This window comes from Vipera berus (assembly GCF_964194415.1).
Source record: "Vipera berus genome assembly, chromosome: 3".
NCBI lineage: Eukaryota > Metazoa > Chordata > Lepidosauria > Squamata > Viperidae > Vipera > Vipera berus.
The window spans coordinates 118783362-118803638 of record NC_138204.1 but is presented as its reverse complement, the minus strand read 5'-3'; the positions used below and the strand labels follow the sequence as shown (position 1 = coordinate 118803638).

The window sequence follows — 20277 nt, the reverse complement described above, 5'->3', positions numbered from 1 at the left end:
CATTGATAGAAATTATCCCATGTTCTAAAATACACTGAGTCTTTCTCTTTTATCTTTAAAGTCAATCTGTCTGTTTCTGCATACTCTAAAATTTTCTTAATTAGTACTTCTTCAGCTGATAAATTTTCATTTTTCCAATGTTGGGCAAATACAATTCTTGCTGCAGTTAGTATGTGTAGAATTAAATATATGCAATCTTTCTCATAATTTGCTCCTATTATTCCTAACAAAAATAATTCTGGATTAAAGTCTATTTGTTTTTTTTAGTTATTTTCTCCAACCATAAATGTATTTTAACCCAAAATCTTTTTGCTTTAGGGCATGTCCACCAGATATTATAATAAGTACCTGGTCTTTGTTTGCATTCCAACAGTTGTTTGAAGTATTTTTAAACATTTTTGCTAATCTCACTGGTGTCATATGCCATCTGTAAAATATTTTATATGTTTTCTTTATATGCCACTGCTTTAGTTAATTTAACATTTCTTTCCCATAACATTTCCCAGTCTTCTAATTCTATATTCAAAGTTTTTTGCCCATGTTATCATTGTTTCTTTTACTTGTTCTTCCTCCATCTTTAAGTTTAACAGAAATTTATAGAGTTTCTTAATCAACTTTTCATCTGTTTTTAACAGCATCTGATCAAATTCTGTCTGTTCTTTATAGCAGGGCTTTTCAACCTTTTCACCCGTTGTACCACTTTTAGGATGAGGCAATATCCGAGTACCACCAGTCGCCCCCACAAGGTGTCAAAAACTTGACCCCAAAAAAAGGAAAAAAAATGATAAAGTACAAGTAGTCCTCGACTTACAACAATTCGCTTAGTGACTATTCAAAGTTACAACGGTACTGAAAAAGTGACTTATGACCATTTTTCACACTTATGACTGTTGCAGCATCCCCAGGGTCATGTGATTTACATTCAGATGCTTGGCAACTGATTCATATCTATGACATTCACAGTGTCCCTGGGTCATGTGATCAATGACCGGGGGGGTGCGTGGCATGGCCAGCTTATCACTCAGGTTGCCGGGGGCCTGTGGGGGGGAGTCCGTGGGTCTCTGGTGGAGGGGGTGGGTGCCTTCCTTCCCTCCCTCTCTCCCATTGTCCCTTCCTTCCTTTTCCTTCCTTTCCTTCCTTCCCTCTTTGTCTCTTCCTCCTTTCCTCCCTCCCTTCCATTGTCTCTCCCACCCTCTCATTGTCCTTCCCCTCCTTCCTTCCTTCTGTCTCTTCCTCCTTCCCTCCATCCCTTCCTTTGTCTCTCCCTCCCTCATTGTCCTTCCCCTCCTTCCTTTCTTCCCTTTGTCTCTTCCTCCTTCCCTCCCCCCCTTCCATTTCCTCTCCCTCCCTTTGTCCTTCCTTCCTTCCTTCCTTTCTTCCTTCCTTCCTTCCTTCCTTCCTTCTTTGTCCCTTCCTTCCTTCCCTCCCTCCCTTCCAAGCAACCTGCTAGTCCAAACTACAAATACTGCACCTCAGACAACCTGCCCATCTCCCATTTTCAGGCACATACGTTACGAACCAGCTACTTCTCCCAATCATTTTTCCCCTACCAGAGCCCAGCGGACTTTTCCCCTACCAGAGCCCATCGTTCTTCCCATAGCGCTCCCCAGCGCTGTCGAGAGATACCCATTTCTGGCCACATTGCTACTGTTATCAAGTTAATTTTCACCCGCCCAAAGGAAGAGAGCGATGCTTTTTTCCCTCCTCCAAAGGAAGGGAGACAAACCCGAATCACCACCAAGTCACCCTTCCTTCGGGTGAAGTAATCTCCTTGCAATGCAAAACCGCGGGGGCTCCATCTTTTGCAAAGGGCAGCACGTGCGCTCCGTGAGCAAAGGAGGAGAGCAGCCAAGCAGCCTGCTAGTCCAAACTACAAATACTGCTTCTTGGGATGGAGTGGGGTGGGGACGGAGAGGAAACGTCTGGAAATCATGCAAAAACTTTTCCTCTTATTATTGCTGTTATTCTTCCAAGTTGCAAAGGAAAAGCAGAAACAGCCCAGCCGCGTAGGTCAAGCTCGGCTCTCTTTCTCTCTCAAACGCGGTTCATCAGGAGCTCTGTTGCTTCCCACGCTTGCAGCGGGAAGACTGGAGGCTTTTCCACCGACCTGGGGCAACTTTGCAAAAAACAGCAAAACAGCACGGAGAAGCGCAGCTCAGCTGTACTTGCACACCCTGACCCCGCACTCCTGCCCCGCTCACTTGCTTGCCTTCTACTCGCTTGCGGGATGCTTGGAAGCCAGTGTGGGGCGCTCGGAAGCCAGTGTAGGGCACTTGGAGCACGGGGGGAGGAGGTGGGGGGAGGCGGGGAGGAGGAAGGCAACACCGCGTACCACCAGCCAGGTGCTCGCGTACCACTAGTGGTACGCGTACCACCAGTTGAAAAGCCCTGCTTTATAGAATCCCATTGTTTTAGCATCTTTTTCACATTATTGATGACAGAAGCTTATACATTTTATTGATGTTAATGCATATTATTACTGGTTTTCAAATCTGCAATAAACAAAATGGAAATTATTCTTGGTGAGAGTGTGGGAACTGTGCCCTTGAAATATGCTCCTGATATTTTTCCCACTCATTATGCTGGTTAGACTTGCTGGGTAGTTTAGAAACATTTGAAGGTCACATTAACATATATTTGCACTGTACAGTGTTCAATTTTTTTTCTATTCAGCAATACCTAGCCGTTATGGTATTTTATCTTACTTAAAATATAATAGCATAGCAGCAAGTTTTTAATTTTTTAAGTACATTCTTAAACAAACAAGTAAAAATCCTCTATTATGGAACATAGAATAATAATAATAATAGGGTCTTCTAGTCCAATCTCTTGCTCAAGCATACAAATGGCTACAATCCTTTTATGCTTTACATAATTTTCCATTTGGCTAGGTACACTGAGTTAATTTTTTAAAAAATTAGACAGCCACACTATTAGGAATTCGATCTGGGGAAAGATAATAATAGGGAAGTTTTTTGTTCCTGTTACGTTCAGCAATGAAACTTGCAATTCCATCAAGACTCTTGCGGAATTTCTTCATGGCCTCTTTCACTGGCTTCTCTATGAAGTGTTCATCTGGATACATTCCCAGAAACACCTGCATGGAGAAGACCAAAAAAATGCAATATGTTGGAAAAAGTTGACAAGGTTTTACAAAGGTTATGATCAGAATATACCAAAGAATATATCAACAGATAGTAGTTGCTGAATCCTTTGATGTAGGTGACTGAATTCAAAACACAAAAGCTATCTACTAGTTCAGGGGTAGGCAACCTCAGCTCTTTTATGACTCATGGACTTCAACTCCCAAAATTCCTATGCTGACTGAGGAATTCTGGGAGTTGAAGTCCATGAGTCAAAAAAGAGCCGAGGTTGCCTACCCCTGTACTAGTTCAATGTCATTGTTATCAGTACTCAAGCTGGTTGCTCTTGCTGTCATTATTTAAGTACAGGGAGTTCAAACTGCCAGTCCGTGGGCCAGATGCATCCTAGCAAAACCGCGCCCACCCCACTGCCGGCAATGGTAACAAAGTTGCAATATGTCGCAACACGTCATGTGACTTTGCGAGTTTGACACCCCTGCTTTAGTACATTTAACCTTTTATATGTTCTATAGTGTTGTGCCAAATTTTAATTCAGAGATTCAATTCAAAGATAATTTGATCCAATCTCCAAATCAAATTAATTCTCTGAATGGTCTTGTTGAAATTTTCTTGTTTCTATTTCATTGTTTCACTCACTCCTTTCTATTTATATAGATACCCATCTTATGCAACTTTACAGGTATCCAACCTCACTACTACAATGCTTATGAACAAAAGAGGCCAGGTCTTGAAGCTTTTTAGATGGCTAGAAAGAGATCTGCCAGACCACAGGGGAAAGACTGTTCTCAAGAGTAGGGCTCTCTATCGAGAAAGTATGGTACATCTTTGGATGTAAGAGTTTATCTGCTAGTTGGGTAATCCCCCCAAATTTAACAAAACAAATACAATACTTCTGAATCAATTCAGTGCATGCATATTAATTTGATGAGGCGCCGGTGTTTTTTTATTTCTAATATTGGCAACAATGTAACCATACTGTAAAAACCAAAGAAGCAATGCCTACTGCAGGCATGTCAAACTCGCGACATCACATGACGTCGCACGACATATCGCGATTTTCCCCCCATTGCCGGCAATGGGTGGGTGCGGTTTCGTCATGATGCATCCAGCCCGCAGGCTGGCAGTTTGACATGCCTGGCCTACTGTGATTGACTGTAATAATAAAATGGTCTCAAATGTTTAACCATCACTGTCATTACCACCTGTCAGAACCAACGGAATACTGGAAGTATTGCATTATTTTGATTTTGTTCTGCTATACTATTTTTCCCCCTCTCAATTTCTGCTCTAATTTACTATGTAACTAAATTTATATGGAAGGAAACTTGTCTTACAAATACATACATAGAAACAAACCGATGAAACTTTTATGCTGCTGTCAAATGTCTTTTATCACCAGAGACAAGATTTTAAATTCTGTTAGGAAAATGTTAAAATAAGTCATAAAACATGTCTTCACCCTGGTGTGCCTTGCCAGCAAAACAGGGCAAAGAGAGTCATATTCCCTTTTCTTTCCCTGTCCCTTTAGGAACAGCCCACTTCCACCCCTCCAACTCCACCTCTCTGTCTCTCCTCATCTCTTACTTGATTGCTTTACAGTTTTCTGTTGAGTTAATCTGTATCTCTAAGTCATTCCCTATTTTTTTCTTCCTTTTAGTATATCTCCATGCCTTCTGTGAAAGGTGTAAATCCTAATCAACAAGTCCAAAAGGTAAGTCTCCCCCCCCCAAACACACAGAGAGCTTAAGTCTTTTTTTAGAGAAACAACTGCTCTTTCCTAACTGCAGCTGCTGTGGGGAAAGCTCTGAACTTTTGTTCTAAAAAGGAACTTAAAATTTGGTTCATTTATTACAGTCACTTGGAGTAGGAAGCAACTGTTCCGGGTTTGGCAGGAAAAATTATTAATACAAATTAATAATATAATACAAATACTTTCAGAAGTGGCTAGTTAGTGCCTCCTTCCTAAGACTGAGAGAGGATAACCAGGACATTAGTTGGCTTTCATAGCTAAGGCAGGATTTGCTAATTTCCTTTATTTTCTAATTTAGTGTCTTAACCACTAGACCAAACTGGGGGAAAAACTGCCTTCTTTCCCTTGGTTCCAAGGAAAGACCAACAAATTTAATACTCATATTTAGCAATAACTTGTCACCTTTTATAGTAGCAGGGAGTTCCAAATGCACATGCTTTATTAGATCCTAAGTTGCATTAAGCAAAAATATTACTCAATATTTGGATTTGCAGTTTTTTCAACAACCTAAATCAACCAAGAATTAATCCCTAGCTGTTTCTTTGCAACATTGCCAAACAAACTATAGTCAGAAAAACATATTTTGAGCACGTTATTCAGAAAATTTCTCAAAGCAGAACGCTTCCCCTATTTCTTGAGGGAAAGGGGGGGAATGGAAATCTTTAGAATTTGCAGGGCAGATACCACAAGAAAAATATCAAGAGAGGCAGCTGGACCTTAATAAAGGCTACAAAAGATTTAAGAAATTGCCTAAAAAACTCCCAGAATATCAGGAGAATATGATCCCAACTGGGCAACAGTGAGGTCCAGGCTTCACATTCCAGAATTCAAGATACAGGGATGCTTGGAAAGAAGGGGTGGGGGCACATCTGCAGCCCTTTCCCACACTTCCCTAAGCCTTTGAATCCTGATCTATAATCAACAAGTGAAAATAAGCAAGTGCACAATACACATTGAAAGAAATGCCTTGGCCCTGCTCCCAACTGCTTAGGATACAATTGATTAGGATCAACACCTTTTACAGAAGGTATGGAGATATTGTCAGGACCCACTTCAACTAATCACCCAAGAAAGCAGAACTCTTCAAACAGGCATTGTCTCAAAAGGAACTTTCATTAGGGACTAGTGATAGCAGGGAATGTAAGGCAAGATCGGAAGAAAAGCCCACCTGAATGATATAATTAAAGCAAGCAATATGCCCCCTCCCACCAAAGTCATAATGTCCGTTTGAACTCCAGCCAATCCACAGGGCTTGATGGCCGGCTGACTGGTACGGTAGTTGGAAATCTCAAGGTCTTCTCCAGCTTTCATTTCCTTGCAACTGTCTCCTAGATAAGGAGACGGCATTCCATACTCAGAGGGAGGAGGCCAGACAAAGAAAGAGGAAAGCGAAAGTTACCAACATATTCCTCCATGCACCCCCTCCCCCAACAGAATGGCAGGCCCCAAAACAATAGAAGGCAAAAGAGAATAGGTGAGGGGTTTGGGGGTCTGACAGGTATACTAAAGGAAGAAGAAAAAACGGAATGACTTAGAGAGGCAGATTAGGTCAATAGAAATCTGTGGCAGAGACAGAGACGTGGAGTGGGGTGGGGTGGATAACATGCAGGCAGAATTTGGAAAATCCAAGGCTTAAATATATCATTGGGAAATAAGTAGGCATCTGCAGATAGGAATACCTCATGATTTACAGACAGACAAATTCTACCCACAATACATAAAATCCAAAATAAAAAAAATCTTTTAAATGAGTTTAGAACATGCCCTCCTGATGGATCTTGGGCTGTTATTAAAGGCACAGGGAGAGAAAAAGGAACATGGCTGTCTTTGCTCTGTTTTGCTGACCAGGCAAAGCACGGTGAATGTATTTTTTTAAGCTTATTTTAACATTTTCCCAACAAAATTTAAAATCTTGTCTCTGGTGATAAAAGACATTTGACAGCTTCATAAAAGTTTCATCAATTTCCATGAAGTATTTTCACTATTCTTTCACCTCAAGGACACACAAAGACTTTAATACACATACAAACACAAAGACAGAACTCTTAGTTTTACACAACATGGTCAATTTCATCTTAGCTCTTAGTTTGGTTCTTGTTGAAATGTACTTGTAAAGAAGGCTTAGCAATTCTTCAATCAACTGTATAAGTAACCCATTTTTATTAATTTTCTTCTCAATAAAGACAGAAGAGAAGAAAGATCAGTCGTTATTTTTTCTTTTTTTAACCACACCTGCACCTTCCCCCTGAATGGCCAAATGTTGCTGGCTGTTGCCAAAGCCACACTGCCGCTGCTTTCCAGCACTGTTGGTCCCAACGCCCCCTCCCCCTCTCGTCAGAGGGCATGCACCAGAAGTGTGCCAGAAGCATCAGAGGTGCATTTAATTGTCCCATGGGGGGAATTGGCTGTGCAGCTTTGTGTTACAGTGCATCGACCGTGACTAGGCAGTGTTGGAGAAGCAGCGTGATAATAATGGCAGCAGTATTTCACCAGTGGAAGGTCAGCTATGGACAAAGGCCCACAGTGGGTCAGCAGAGCTGGAAAAGCTGGGGTGAAATGGGCATGATCATTTGGCCCCGATGAATTGTCTTAGACACTTTTTGACAGCCCATTTTACCAGCTGACAAGCATGTTCCAACTGAAGTGTAGCTTGAACTCCTTCCTTATAATTTTACGCCGAGTCATTATAATTTTAACCTATTGTTTTGGGTCCTTCCCCCATCCTATATTTGGCCGTTAGGTTTTTCTATTTCAGATGCAGAACTTTATATGACGTATTAAATTCCGTCCTATTCATTTCAACTTACAGTTCAAGTTGGTCTAGATCTTTTTGAACTTCCTTCCCAACTAAAGTATTAGTTACTCCCATTTTGTGCTACCTGAAGATTTTATAAATGCCCCTGTACTGCTTCATTCAAATAATTGATAAAAATGTTGAGCAGTAGCCTGTGAAGTTGTGAAGTTTCTTGGAAGGAAGCTCCCAAGTGAAGTCCTGTGGAACTTCACTTGAAACTTCCTTCCAAGATGAAGTAGAGTTATTTATATAATTATTTAGGTGTGTACATTCAGCCAACTGTTAAGTCCCTATAACAGTAGTATCATCTAGCCCTTATTTTACTTTTATGAATATTTTTAGCACTTTATTAAAGGCTTTCCTTGAGGTCCATGTACACAATACTTTCCTCTAGTCTACTAAAACACATAAACATACTTAACAGATTTCCAGGAAGAATGTGGAGTCTGGATTTTACTTTTATGTTATAAATAAAAAAAGCATTTAGATACTGAGACAATTCTCACTTCATTTTCCTGAAATTGACTCAAAGCCCAAACAGCACCAAGATGCCAACAAGACCGTCCCCTGTCAGGTAAACTCTTGATGATATATTCAATGGTGGTTTCCCCCTTTTCTGTAGGTGGTGGGCAGCGCATAGTTGGAGGAGCATTTGGAATCCAGGAACACCAATCATACTGAAAAATCAAAGACAACAGCTAGTGAGATAACATATTAGGCATCATTAAGAAATTAAATGAAGAAATAATAGAACAAAAATATTGCAAAAAGGCATGTAATCTGTCTATTGAATTAAGTGACCTTAAAGATAGTCAAGAATGTTTATGTGAATGGAATATACTCCTGTTTACACAGAAATAATTGTGAGGCATTCCTGCATCTATCTTCTCATGAATTGTATCTTACACTATTAGAAAAGTAGAAAACTTTATACAGGAAGTCCTTGTTTAGTGACTATTCACAATTGCTATCCTGATGAAAATGGCAGCATTGAGTACAACAAGTGGCTTCAGTGTGAACCTGATTAAAACGTGGTTAGTTTCAGGCAGCAGGGTTCTAATCTGATTAAAACCACAAAGCTGAGCTTATTAACTTCCACTTGGCATTTTCAGGGAAGTGCTGTGGAGAAAAGTAGCTCAGAAAGAGGTGGCTTGTTCCTCTCTGCAGTAGAGGAAATCAGAGAACAAACATGGCACAGAAGTGTCCAAAACTAGCCATGGGAAATAGTCACTCATACCCCTTTTAAGGGGAGAGAGCTGAAACAGATAGTTGCACATCTGGGGGTCTTAAGCCCCACCCCACTCAAAGGACATGTAGGCTACATCAACTCAGCTTCCAGTACAATTTGTCTGACCATGTTGTGACTCAGGGCCAGCCTGTGGGTCCGACAGCCGGGTCCGATGTATCGGAGGACTCAGATGTGGGGGAGGAGGGAAACGAACCGGCTGATGATGATTTGGAGGCTTTGCAGAGTCCTCAGCCGGGGACCTCTTCTCAGCTGTGTGAGCCCGAGAGTGCGGAGGATGATGACCCACAGCTGGCCCTGTTCAAGGACGCCCGACGCAGGAGGCAGACGAGCAGGGACAAACAAAGAAAGACTATGGGACTCCTCGGGAGGAGGCACAGGGAGACCACGCCCTGAGCTCTCTATAAAAGAAGTGTTTGGGGAGGGGCTGGTTGCTGAAAGCAACTTTTCCGCTTGAGAAGACAAGCTCTTGTGTTTTTGTTAACTGCGTAATTAAATCTTGGCAGAAGCCTTTTAGCCTTGGACGCTTTCCAGACTCTTCTCTTAATTAGGGGTTGCGAGAAGAGGGCTGGTTCAGAACAGACCAAGAGATTGAGCGGATCATATTAACTGTTGTGATTCAGGGTCAGCCTGTGGGTTCGGCAGTTGGGTCGGACGACGACTCAGAGGAAGAGGGGGTGTTGAAGATCTTGCTGATGATAGCCCTCAGGCAGGCCCCTCCCACTTGGTCACCATGGAGACCCAGCTGTGTGAGCCTGACAGTGTGGATGAAGATGACCCACAGCTGGCCCTGTTCAAGGACGCCCGACGCAGGAGGCAGTCAAGTAGGAGCAAACAGAGGAAGGCTGTGGGGCTTCTCGGAAGGAGGCAAAGAGAGGCCACGCCCTGAACTCTTTATAAAGGGAATGTTTGGGGAGGGCTGGTTTGCTGAAAGCAACCGCTCAGATAGTGTTTCAAAGCTCCTGTATCTTGGTACGTGTCTTGTTTGTTTTCGTAATAAATTTGGCAGACGTCTTTCCAGCCTCTTGCCGTTTATAAAGGGGTTGCCTTTTCTGCAAGGCCGGTAGCAGGCTGGTACAGAACAGTTTGCTTTCAGCCTCCCACCCCTTACTAATATTATAGAGCAGCTACGTGCTGAGAATGCCCAGCTCACCCAGCAACTCACTTTGCTGGCAGCTCAGGTGGCTCAACTGCAAGCTCAGGTTCATGCTGCACCCCCACCATCACCCCCACCCAGGAGAAAATGCCAAATTGCAATGCCGGATAAATTTACAGGCACTCCAGAACTGTTTCCTGCTTTCCTGGGACAATGCCAGCTCTTTATCAGCGTGAGAGCAGCTGATTTCCCCACTGACCGGGATAAGGTGGGGTTTGTGTTAAGCCTTCTTTCGGGTGATGCAGCTCGTTGGGGCACGCCTCTGCTGGCTCAACCTAGCCCATTGTTGGACAACTTTGTGGGGTTTTGTGATCATATGCGTCTGATGTATGAGGACCCTATTAAGACGCAGACTGCTACTCGACGCCTGAAAGCTCTGAGGCAGGGTCAACGCCCCCTACAGGGCTATATCAGCGATTTCCGGCTGCTTAGCCAGGATTCCGCCTGGAATGAGGCTGCGCTCGTGGATGCCTTCCAGGATGGATTGCCGGAGATGTTGGATGAGCTGGCCCGTGTGGATATTCCCTCAGACCTGAATGGGCTGATCCATCTCTGCCTGCGGATCGATGCTCGGTTGCAGCAGCGAAGGAGTCGCCGTGCCACCCCACAGACCCCTGCCGCCCCTGTTGTGCGTGAGCCCCCAGTTCAAAGGGAGGAGCCAATGGAGCTGGGTGCCGCCAGGTCTCGTCTATCGGTGACTGAAATGAACAGACGATGATCGGGGGGGTTGTGTTTTTACTGTGGGGACCCTGGGCATTCGGCTGCTTTTTGCCCAAAGAAGCGACAGCGGGCATCAGTGATCGAGCCTGCCCCGAGAAAGTCCCCTATTTTTCTGTCGGGAAACGCCCCGAGCCCGATCTAGACGGTGTGATAGATCGGGCGTCCCACAACAACACTGAGCGACGTCTTTCCGATGCTGCCTGTGGACCTCCACGGCATCTGATATTGGAGGCACGTCTGATCCTTCCTGGCAAGCCAGAGGGGATTCCAGTCCATGCCTTAATTGACTCTGGGGCCACCACAAATTTTATGGACTCAGCATTTGTGGCCAAATGGGCTGTTCCCCAGTGCCCGGTGGATCCGCCCATGTTAGTGGAGACTATCGATGGTCGAGTGCTCCTGTCTGGGCCTATTACGGCCGCCACGCAACCATTATGTATGGCCATCAGTTCCCATGTGGAGGCCATCCAGTTCTATATCACCTCAGACCTGCACTTCCCCGTGGTCTTGGGACTGGCGTGGCTCCGGGCGCATGACCCACAGATCTATTGGTCACAGAACTTGGTCACCTTCCCAAGCTTGCAGTGCGTGGACCACTCCCGCCATATCTGTGCCGGCCAGGTGGAGGGTTCCCCAGGGGTTTCCTTGCCTCCCGAACTGTCCGACTTTGCTGATGTGTTCAGCGAGACAGAGGCGGATCAATTACCCCCGCACAAGCCCTATGACTGCCCCATTAATTTAGTCCCTGATGCACCTCTCCCAGTGGGGCGTTTGTACTCCATGTCGGACCCCGAGTTGGCTGCATTGCAGGACTTTCTGGAGAAGAATTTGGCTCGTGGTTTCATCTGGCCCTCGTCCTCGCCAGTGTCTGCACCCGTGCTCTTCGTCAAGAAGAAGTCGGGCGAATTGCGGCTTTGCTGCGATTATAGGAAACTTAACGCCATCACGGTGCGCAATCGTTACCCGCTGCCCCTCATCCCCGAACTCTTGGACCGACTCCGGGAGGCTAAGATTTTCACGAAACTGGACCTGCGTGGAGCTTACAACCTCGTCAGGGTTCGGCCGGGTGATGAGTGGAAGACGGCGTTTGGTACTCGCTATGGACATTTTGAGTACACGGTGATGCCGTTTGGCCTGACCAACGCCCCTGCCGTGTTTCAGCATTTCATGAATGACATTTTCCGGGATTTGTTGGATCAGTTCGTCGTGATCTACTTGGACGACATCCTGATCTACTCCCCGTCGCGTGAGGTGCACCATCAGCATCTCCATCAGGTCCTGCAGCGACTCCGAGAACATCGGCTGTTTGCCAAGTTGGAGAAGTGCCAGTTCTACCGGGTGACCATCGATTTCCTGGGTCACCGCATTTCTCCTGAGGGCATCGCCATGGAGCCGAGTAAGGTTGAGTCTTTGCAGAGTTGGCAACCCCCGCGTCGCGTGAAGGATGTTCAGCGACTTCTTGGATTTGCCAACTATTACCGAACTTTCATCCCTGGGTTTGCTGCCTTGACAGCCCCCCTCACCCGGCTCCTGCAGAAGAAGACTCGGTTCCAGTGGAACGCTCCAGAACAACAGGCTTTCCAGACGTTGAAGGAAGCCTTCATGAAGGAGCCCATCTTGAAGCATCCTGACCTGCAACGGCCGTTTGTTGTGGAGGCGGACGCCTCCGACATTGCCATTGGGGCGGTGTTACTCCAGGCAACGACGCCCAGCGGTACCCTCTTCCCTTGCGCGTACCATTCGTGAAAACTGAACCCTTCGGAGCGCAATTATACAATCTGGGAGAAGGAGCTGCTGGCCATCAAAGCGGCATTCGAGGCCTGGAGGCATCATCTGGAGGGAGCGCGGCATCAAATCGAGGTCCGGACGGACCATAAGAATTTGGAAAGCCTGCAGACCGCTCGGAATTTGAACCAACGCCAGATCCGGTGGTCTCTTTTCTTTGCGAGGTTTGACTTCCAGGTTCGGTACATACCTAGCGGGCACAATCAAAGAGCGGATGCTCTGTCCAGGAAGCCCGAATATTCCCGAGTGGAAGACAAGCTTCTGCCCAGGACAGTGATCCCCGTCGAGTCTTTTGCTGCGGTGCGGGAGCCGGTTGATATACGGGTTTGGATCCGGGAGGCACAGCAGCAGGTGTGGGTGGCTCAGCGGAAGGAGGAGGTGGGGCCAGATTCTCCTTGGACGGTCACGGATGGACTCTTGTATTATCATGACCGGCTCTACGTTCCGGGAGGGCCACTCAGGGGACTCATCCTCAGCCAGTGTCACGATAACCCGGCAGCGAGGCATTTTGGCCTGTTCAAGACCCTGAACCTGGTCTCCCGTACCTTCTGGTGGCCCCGAGTCCGACACGACGTCCAGTCCTATGTCACTTCCTGCATCCCATGCAGGCAGGCCAAGTCAGCGACAGGGGCCCCGCCTGGATTACTGCAGCCTTTGCCAACACCCAAAAGACCCTGGGGGGCTGTGTCCATGGACTTTCTGACGGATTTACCCCCATCCTCTGGTTTTATGACAGTGTATGTGGTGGTGGACATGCTGACCAAGATGGCGCACTTCATCCCCTGTCGCGGCTTACCGTCAGCCCGCGCCACTAGTCGTATGTTCATTCAGCAGGTGTTTCGGCTGCACGGCCTCCCTGATAGAGTCGTCTCTGATAGGGGGGCCCAGTTTACAACCCGCTTCTGGCAGGAGTTGATGCATGCGTTGGATATCAAGATTTGCCTCTCGTCCGCGCATCATCCTCAAACTGACGGGGGAACCGAGAAGGTCATCGGTATCCTGGAACAATATCTGCGCTGCTACGTCAATCTGCAGCAAAACAATTGGGTGGACTATCTGGCCATAGCTGAGTTTGCATTTAACAATTTGCAGCACACCTCCACACAGATGACACTGTTCTTGGCCAATATGGGTTATCACCCCCGGTTTTTCCCCCTTTCTCCCGTGGATTCACCGGAGCCGGCAGCGAACGACTTCATGGCAGAGTTACAGGCGATCCATCGATTGGTGCGATGTCAGTTAGAGAAGGCCAAGGCCGATTACAAAAGGTTTGCTGATCGGTCACGACGGGATACGCCTCCACTATCGGTGGGGGATTGGGTCTGGTTGTCCACCAGGAACCTACCGTCAACACGGCCGGTGAGAAAGTTAGATCACCAATATTTAGGACCGTTCCCAGTCGAGGCTGTCATCAATCCGGTCGCCTATCGCTTAACTCTGCCACGTTCCCTGCGCGTGCACCCAGTCTTTCATCGGTCTCTGTTGGTCCCCGAGCAACCGGCTTGTCCACTCCGCCGAGCAGAACCTCCCCCATCAGGACCTCGTGATGGAGGCAGCACCCCCGAGTACAAGGTCGCCAGCATCAGGGATTCCCGTTGGCTGAAAGGTCGTTTCCAGTACCTGATTGAATGGAAAGGTTACGGACCAGAGGACTTCACCTGGGAAGACGCGACCGCCGTTCATGCCCCTGCGTTGGTGACTGCTTTTCATGAACAATTCCCATCCCGACCACATCCAGATCGGCAGCCCCGGGGAAAGGGCCCTGCGGTGCGGGATAGTGTTGTGATTCAGGGTCAGCCTGTGGGTTCGGCAGTTGGGTCGGACGACGACTCAGAGGAGGAGGGGGGTGTTGAAGATCTTGCTGATGATAGCCCTCAGGCAGGCCCCTCCCACTTGGTCACCATGGAGACCCAGCTGTGTGAGCCTGACAGTGTGGATGAAGATGACCCACAGCTGGCCCTGTTCAAGGACGCCTGACGCAGGAGGCAGTCAAGTAGGAGCAAACAGAGGAAGGCTGTGGGGCTTCTCAGAAGGAGGCAAAGAGAGGCCACGCCCTGAACTCTTTATAAAGGGAATGTTTGGGGAGGGCTGGTTTGCTGAAAGCAACCGCTCAGATAGTGTTTCAAAGCTCCTGTATCTTGGTACGTGTCTTGTTTGTTTTCGTAATAAATTTGGCAGACATCTTTCCAGCCTCTTGCCGTTTATAAAGGGGTTGCCTTTTCTGCAAGGCCGGTAGCAGGCTGGTACAGAACATTAACATACCCTGAAGTCTGCACCAAATGGTACACTTACCAACAAAACCCTAATTCCCCCAATCCAAATGACCGGCTCCAAAACATGGTGCAGGACATAATGACTAGCACCCGTTACGTTTTAAAGCCATTGGGGATCTGCAGGAGAAAGAGGTCCCTTTAGAATTCTACCATTTCTATTTATAGTACCAGTACATAGGTAGAACAAAGCCTCCTAATAAGAGGGATGAAAAGTGAACTGTGGGTGAAATAGTTGGAGCAATTGATCTTTAAAAGGAATGATGGGTGGGCTACAGTTCCCTGAGTTATCTTGGATTGGGTGAGTGGAGGCAATGTACCCATTAATCACTTTGGAAACAAATTTGCAAGAAGCAAGGAAAGCTGTTAGACATGTTGGGGAGGAAAGTAGAGAATTTGGGGGAGATGCAAGTAATAAAAGAAAGAAGAGGAAGAAGAGGAAGAGACAATAGCAATAGGAATCTGTGGGTTGCACCTCATGAAGACTGGCAAGAATACATTTGAAAAATACCTGACTCAGCTCATCTGAAGTGTTTTAAGCTAAAACTGGTGGGGAAGGATGACCAACTGATAGGACTAAACACAAATCAGATAATGAGAAGGGGAACATGAAGTACAAATCAGGAGATAAATTAGGGCCTCAGATTAGAGTAGCACACCTCAGCTAAACAGTTAGCTGAGGTGTGCAAGAAGTACAAATTAGGAGATAAGCAGCAAAACTAAGACAACTATACAGGTAAAGGTCTCAAATGTCTGTATATATTGTCTGTATATACATTGACTTATAACAGTTAGTTTAGTTTATAACAGTGCTGAAAAAAGTGACTTAATAACCATTTTTCACAACTTACAACCATTGCAGCATCCCCATGGTCCCACAATCAAAATTAAGATGCTCAGCAACTGACTCATATTTATGACAGGTGTAGTATCCCAGCATTATGTGATCACCTTTGTAGCCATCTGACAAGCAAAGTCAATGAGGAAGCCAGGTTCACTTAATAATTGTGTTATTAGCTTAAAACTGCAGTGATTCACCTAACAACTGTGAAAAGAAAGGTTGTAAAATGAGGAAAAACTCACTTTACAAATGTCTCGCTTAGCAATATAAATTTTGGGCTCAAATGTGGTTGTACCAATGCTCATAATATGTGGAACAAACAGGAAGAACTTGAAATTCTGTTACTGAAACTTAGTGTGATAGAACCCATGCCTTGAACACACAGCTAGAATAGGATACAAATTGTTGAAAAGGAAGCCACCCAATAAAAGAGAAGGTGGGGTTGTGTTGTATATAAAGAAGTACTACAGTACACATCCAGAGAAATACAGAATACAAGGGATAAAAGCCTTCTTGAAAGTATTTTGGTAAATATTAAGAGGAAAAAGCAATGACTTTGCTACAGGTGTGTACTATAGGCCACCTAACCAAGCAGAGAAAATAGATCAACTCTTTGCTAATCAATTAGCTAAGGTATGCAAGAGACCCAACACTGTAGGACTTTAACTATCCTGACATCACCTGGGAAACAAACTCTGCAGCAAGTAGGAGATCAAATAGGTTCCTGATGTGCTTACCTGACAATTTTGTCATGCAAAAAGTAGAGGAGGGAACTAGGGGGTCAGGAGTAGAATAGAATGGAATGGAATGGAATGAAACCTTGGAGGTCTTCTAGTCCAGCCCCCTGCTGAAGCAGGAGAACCTATACCGTCTCAGACAGGAAATGGTTGAGGGATTCACAAGTTATGGGAAACTTGGGGAAGAGCAACCATGACATACCTGAATGCACCAAAATGCAACCACAAGTAACTGAATCAAGTCAAACTAGACTTTAAGAGAGTTAACTTCAACAAGCTAAGAGGGAGGATTCCATAAATGGATATCCGAAAAGGAAAAACAGTTCAAGATGCCTGAGAAACCCTGAAAAATGAGATAATGAAGGCCCAAGAAAAAACAATGCCACAGAGAAAGAAAAAGAAGAGACTCCAGATGGGACCAGCATGGTTGCATAAAGAGCTCTTTGAGACGTTGAGGGACAAAAACATCAAATATAAAAAATGGAAAGAGGGACACATAATTAAGAATACCAGTATACAGCCCAAAGCTCAAGGAGAGAGTCAGAAAAGTTAAGGCCCAGAATGAGTTAAAACTAATTCCTTTCACTATGTAAGGAACAATGTAAGGAAAGTCAAGGAAACGACAGGTCCAACTAATGGAAGCAGATGACAGTGACAGGTAGCAGGAAGAAAGCAGAACTAAATTCCTACTTTGCATCTGTTTTTATGCAAAAGAAAGAAGCAATGCTATCTACCAAAAGCAGCACTGAAAGAGACAGAACAGGTATACAAGACAAAATAGGCAAGGCATTAATAAGGGAATACCTATTCACCCTGGATGAGTACAAATCACTTGAAGATAGTTTTTCATCCAAAGGTTTTGAAGGAGCTGGCAAATGTAATTTCAGAACCACTGAATGTAAATGTCAGAACTGCCGTCTCATGTCTAATGTTCGTAGCTGTGTGCCATGAACCCTTGGAGGAGGAGGGTGAGGGTGAATGCTTGGGGGGGGGGAGAAAGTGAAAGTTACAAAAGTGAAGGTGCCTCTCCGAGATGGCATTTCAAGGTTGCCTCGCTATGAGAAGAATGCAGCTGCGAGCCAGCCTATGATCTGAGTGGCTGCTTCAAAAACATCTTCTTGGAGATTGATTGGACGATGGGGTCAACAATGGAAATTGCCTAAGCCAGGAAAAGTTTTATTTGGGGAATTGGTGCATGAATTTCAATTCTGGCTTTGCACTACTGCATTTCATTTGGCTCCTAGTGAATCATGTCTTTCTCAACCCGATGGTGATAAGGATCATTTTTACTTAAAAGCCCAAGATTAGGCTGGACTGACTTAAGGCAGAATTTCATTACCAATCGACCTGGAGAAATAATCTACCATGGGGGTTGTGCAAATCATGCCTGTCTCCAATTATGAACAAGTGGAGAAGGAAAGTGGGGGAGGTACCATGGCAAGACTGGAGAGCAGATCAATGAGAATAGAGCTGGAAGGGAATTTGGAGGTTTTCTAGTCCAGCCCCCTGCTCAAACAAATGACTCTCCAGTCTCTTCTTAAAAACTCCGTAACTTCTGAAGGCAAGCTGTTCCACTGTTTAATTGTCCTCACTGCTAGGAAATTTCTTCTAAATTCCAGGTTGCTCCTTGATTTCCATCCATTGTGTCTTGTCCTGCCCTCTGGTATTTTAGAAAACAAATTGACCCCCTCTTCTTTGTGGCAGCCTCTCAAATAGTGGAATACTACTATCATGTCTCCCCTAGTCCTTCTTTTGCTCTAGACTAGCCAAAGCCAAATCCTGCAACTATTCTTCATATGTTTTAGTCTCCAGGCCTTTAATCATCTTCGTTACTCTTCTTTGCACTTTTTCCAAAGTCTCAACAACTTTTTTGTAATGTGGAGTACAGGGGAGTATGGGGAAAATACAGATGATTGGAGAAAAACTAATGTTCCAATCTTTTAAAAAGGGAAATAAGTGATCCCAGGAAGCATTTTTATCCTTGCTATAGCTGAGGGAATTGAGGGGATACTTACCAAGTCAACAGATGACAAAAGCTGGATGGAATAGCTAAAATTTAAATAAAAAAGGCTTGTACATGGGACTGAAATCACAGAATGGAATTTAACAGGGAGAAGTTCTACATTTCAACTGGAAAAATATAAAGTTCAAATATAGAGTAGGAAAGAACTGTGTGTCTCTGTTGAACAGTAGAATAGAATAGAATAGAATAGAATAGAATAGAATAGAATAGAATAGAATAGAATAGAATAGAATAGAATAGACCATGGAGGTCTTCTAATCCAGCCCCTGTTCAAGCAGGAGAACCTATACCAGGGCTTTTCAACCAGTGGTACGCATACCACAAGTGGTACGCAACCCCTATCCAAATGTAGTGGGGGAGAGAACCAGCTAAAGCAGCACTGCGCAGGCCTGGAGGAGATCAGCTGTAGCTGCAGGGCTCGGCAGAAGCCCCAGGATCTGCATGCGTGGCTGCCTGCTGATTGGGGCTTCTGGTGCACCCGGAAGAGAAAAGGAGGAAGAGGAGGCAGAGAGAGGAGAAGCTATAAAAGGAGCAGGTTTTGGTGGGAGAGGAGAAAAAAAACACGGAGAAAGAGAGAGAAGAGAAGAGAATAGGCTTTTGTTAGTGAAGCTGTCAGGAAAGAGAGAGCGCCCTTTGCGAGCAAAGGGTGAGTGAAAGAGTGAGTGAGGGGCTTTTGCGAGCAACGTGTGAGTGGATGAGAGCAAGAGAGAAGCTTGTGCGAGCAACATGTGAGTGAATGGAGCAAGAGAAGCTTTTGCAAGCAACGTGCGAGTGAATGAGAGCAAGAGAGAAGCTTGTGCGAGCAACATGTGAGTGAATGGAGCAAGAGAAGCTTTTGCAAGCAACGTGTGAGTGAATGAGAGCAAGAGAGAAGCTTGTGCAAGCAATGTGTGAGTGAATGAGAGCAAGCTAGAGAGTTTTGCTACCAAAGGGTGAGGGGTTGCGAGCGAAGGGTGAGAGAAAAAGGGAAAAGTGAGGGGGAGAAAGGAAAAAGAAAAGAAAAGGCATTGAGTTCTAAGTTCCACTGTTACAGTAGGAAGGAATTGTTAACATTGAACCTCAGCTTTTTATTTTTCCACAATGTTATAAACTAGCCATTTCTATAACAACAAATGAATCTAACCAGTAAATCCCAAAACCATCGCCCTTTTTTTTAGTCATCAAGTTTTGACACCTTGCTCAGCACTGGTGGTACTTGAATATTGTCATGTCCTAAAAGTGGTACAATCTGTGAAAAGGTTGAAAAGCCCTGACCTATACCATTTCAGATAAGTGACTGTATAGGTCTCTTCTTTAAAACCTCCAGTGATGGAGCACCCATGATTTCTGAAGGCAAGCTGTTTCACTGGTTAATTGTCCTCACTGTTAGAAAGTTTTTCCTAAATTTCAGGTTGCTTCTTTCTTTGATTAGTTTCCAACCATTATTTCTTGTCCTATCCTCTGATGCTTTGGAGAATAATTTGACCCCCTATTCTTTGTGGCAGCCTCTCAAATATTGGAATACAGCTATCATGTCACCCCTATTTCTTCTTTTCTTTAGACTACCCAAACCCAAGTCCTGCAGCAGTTCTTCATATGTTTTAGTTTCCCAGCCTTTGATCATCTTAATTGCTCTTCTCTCAACTTTTTCCAAGGTCTCAACATATTTTTTGTAGTATGGTGACCCAAATTGATTGCAGTATTCCAGGTGTGGTCTTACTAGGACTTTATAAAGCGGTACTAATACTTCACGTGATCTTGATTCTGTGCCTCGGTTTATACAGCCAAGGATTGTATTAGCTCTTTTGGCTGCTGCTGCACACTGCTGGCTCATAGTCAAGTGATCATCCACTAGGACTTCAAGGTCCCTCT

General features: G+C 45.1%; 1 protein-coding gene across 2 annotated transcripts in view; it reads right to left on the bottom strand.

Moving 5' to 3' along the window:
* Positions 1 to 2435: 2435 nt before the first annotated feature.
* The window catches only part of ALOX5 (arachidonate 5-lipoxygenase), a 121744-nt gene continuing 103902 nt past the window's right edge, over positions 2436 to 20277 (bottom strand). For both annotated transcript variants that reach the window (XM_081322962.1, XM_081322961.1), the window contains exons 13-14: positions 8155 to 8325; positions 2436 to 3097 (exon numbers count right to left, since the gene is read on the bottom strand). In XM_081322962.1, the coding sequence (XP_081179088.1) occupies positions 2918 to 3097; positions 8155 to 8325 (351 nt within the window). In that variant the 3' untranslated portion in view covers positions 2436 to 2917. The remainder of the gene's footprint in view (positions 3098 to 8154; positions 8326 to 20277) is intronic.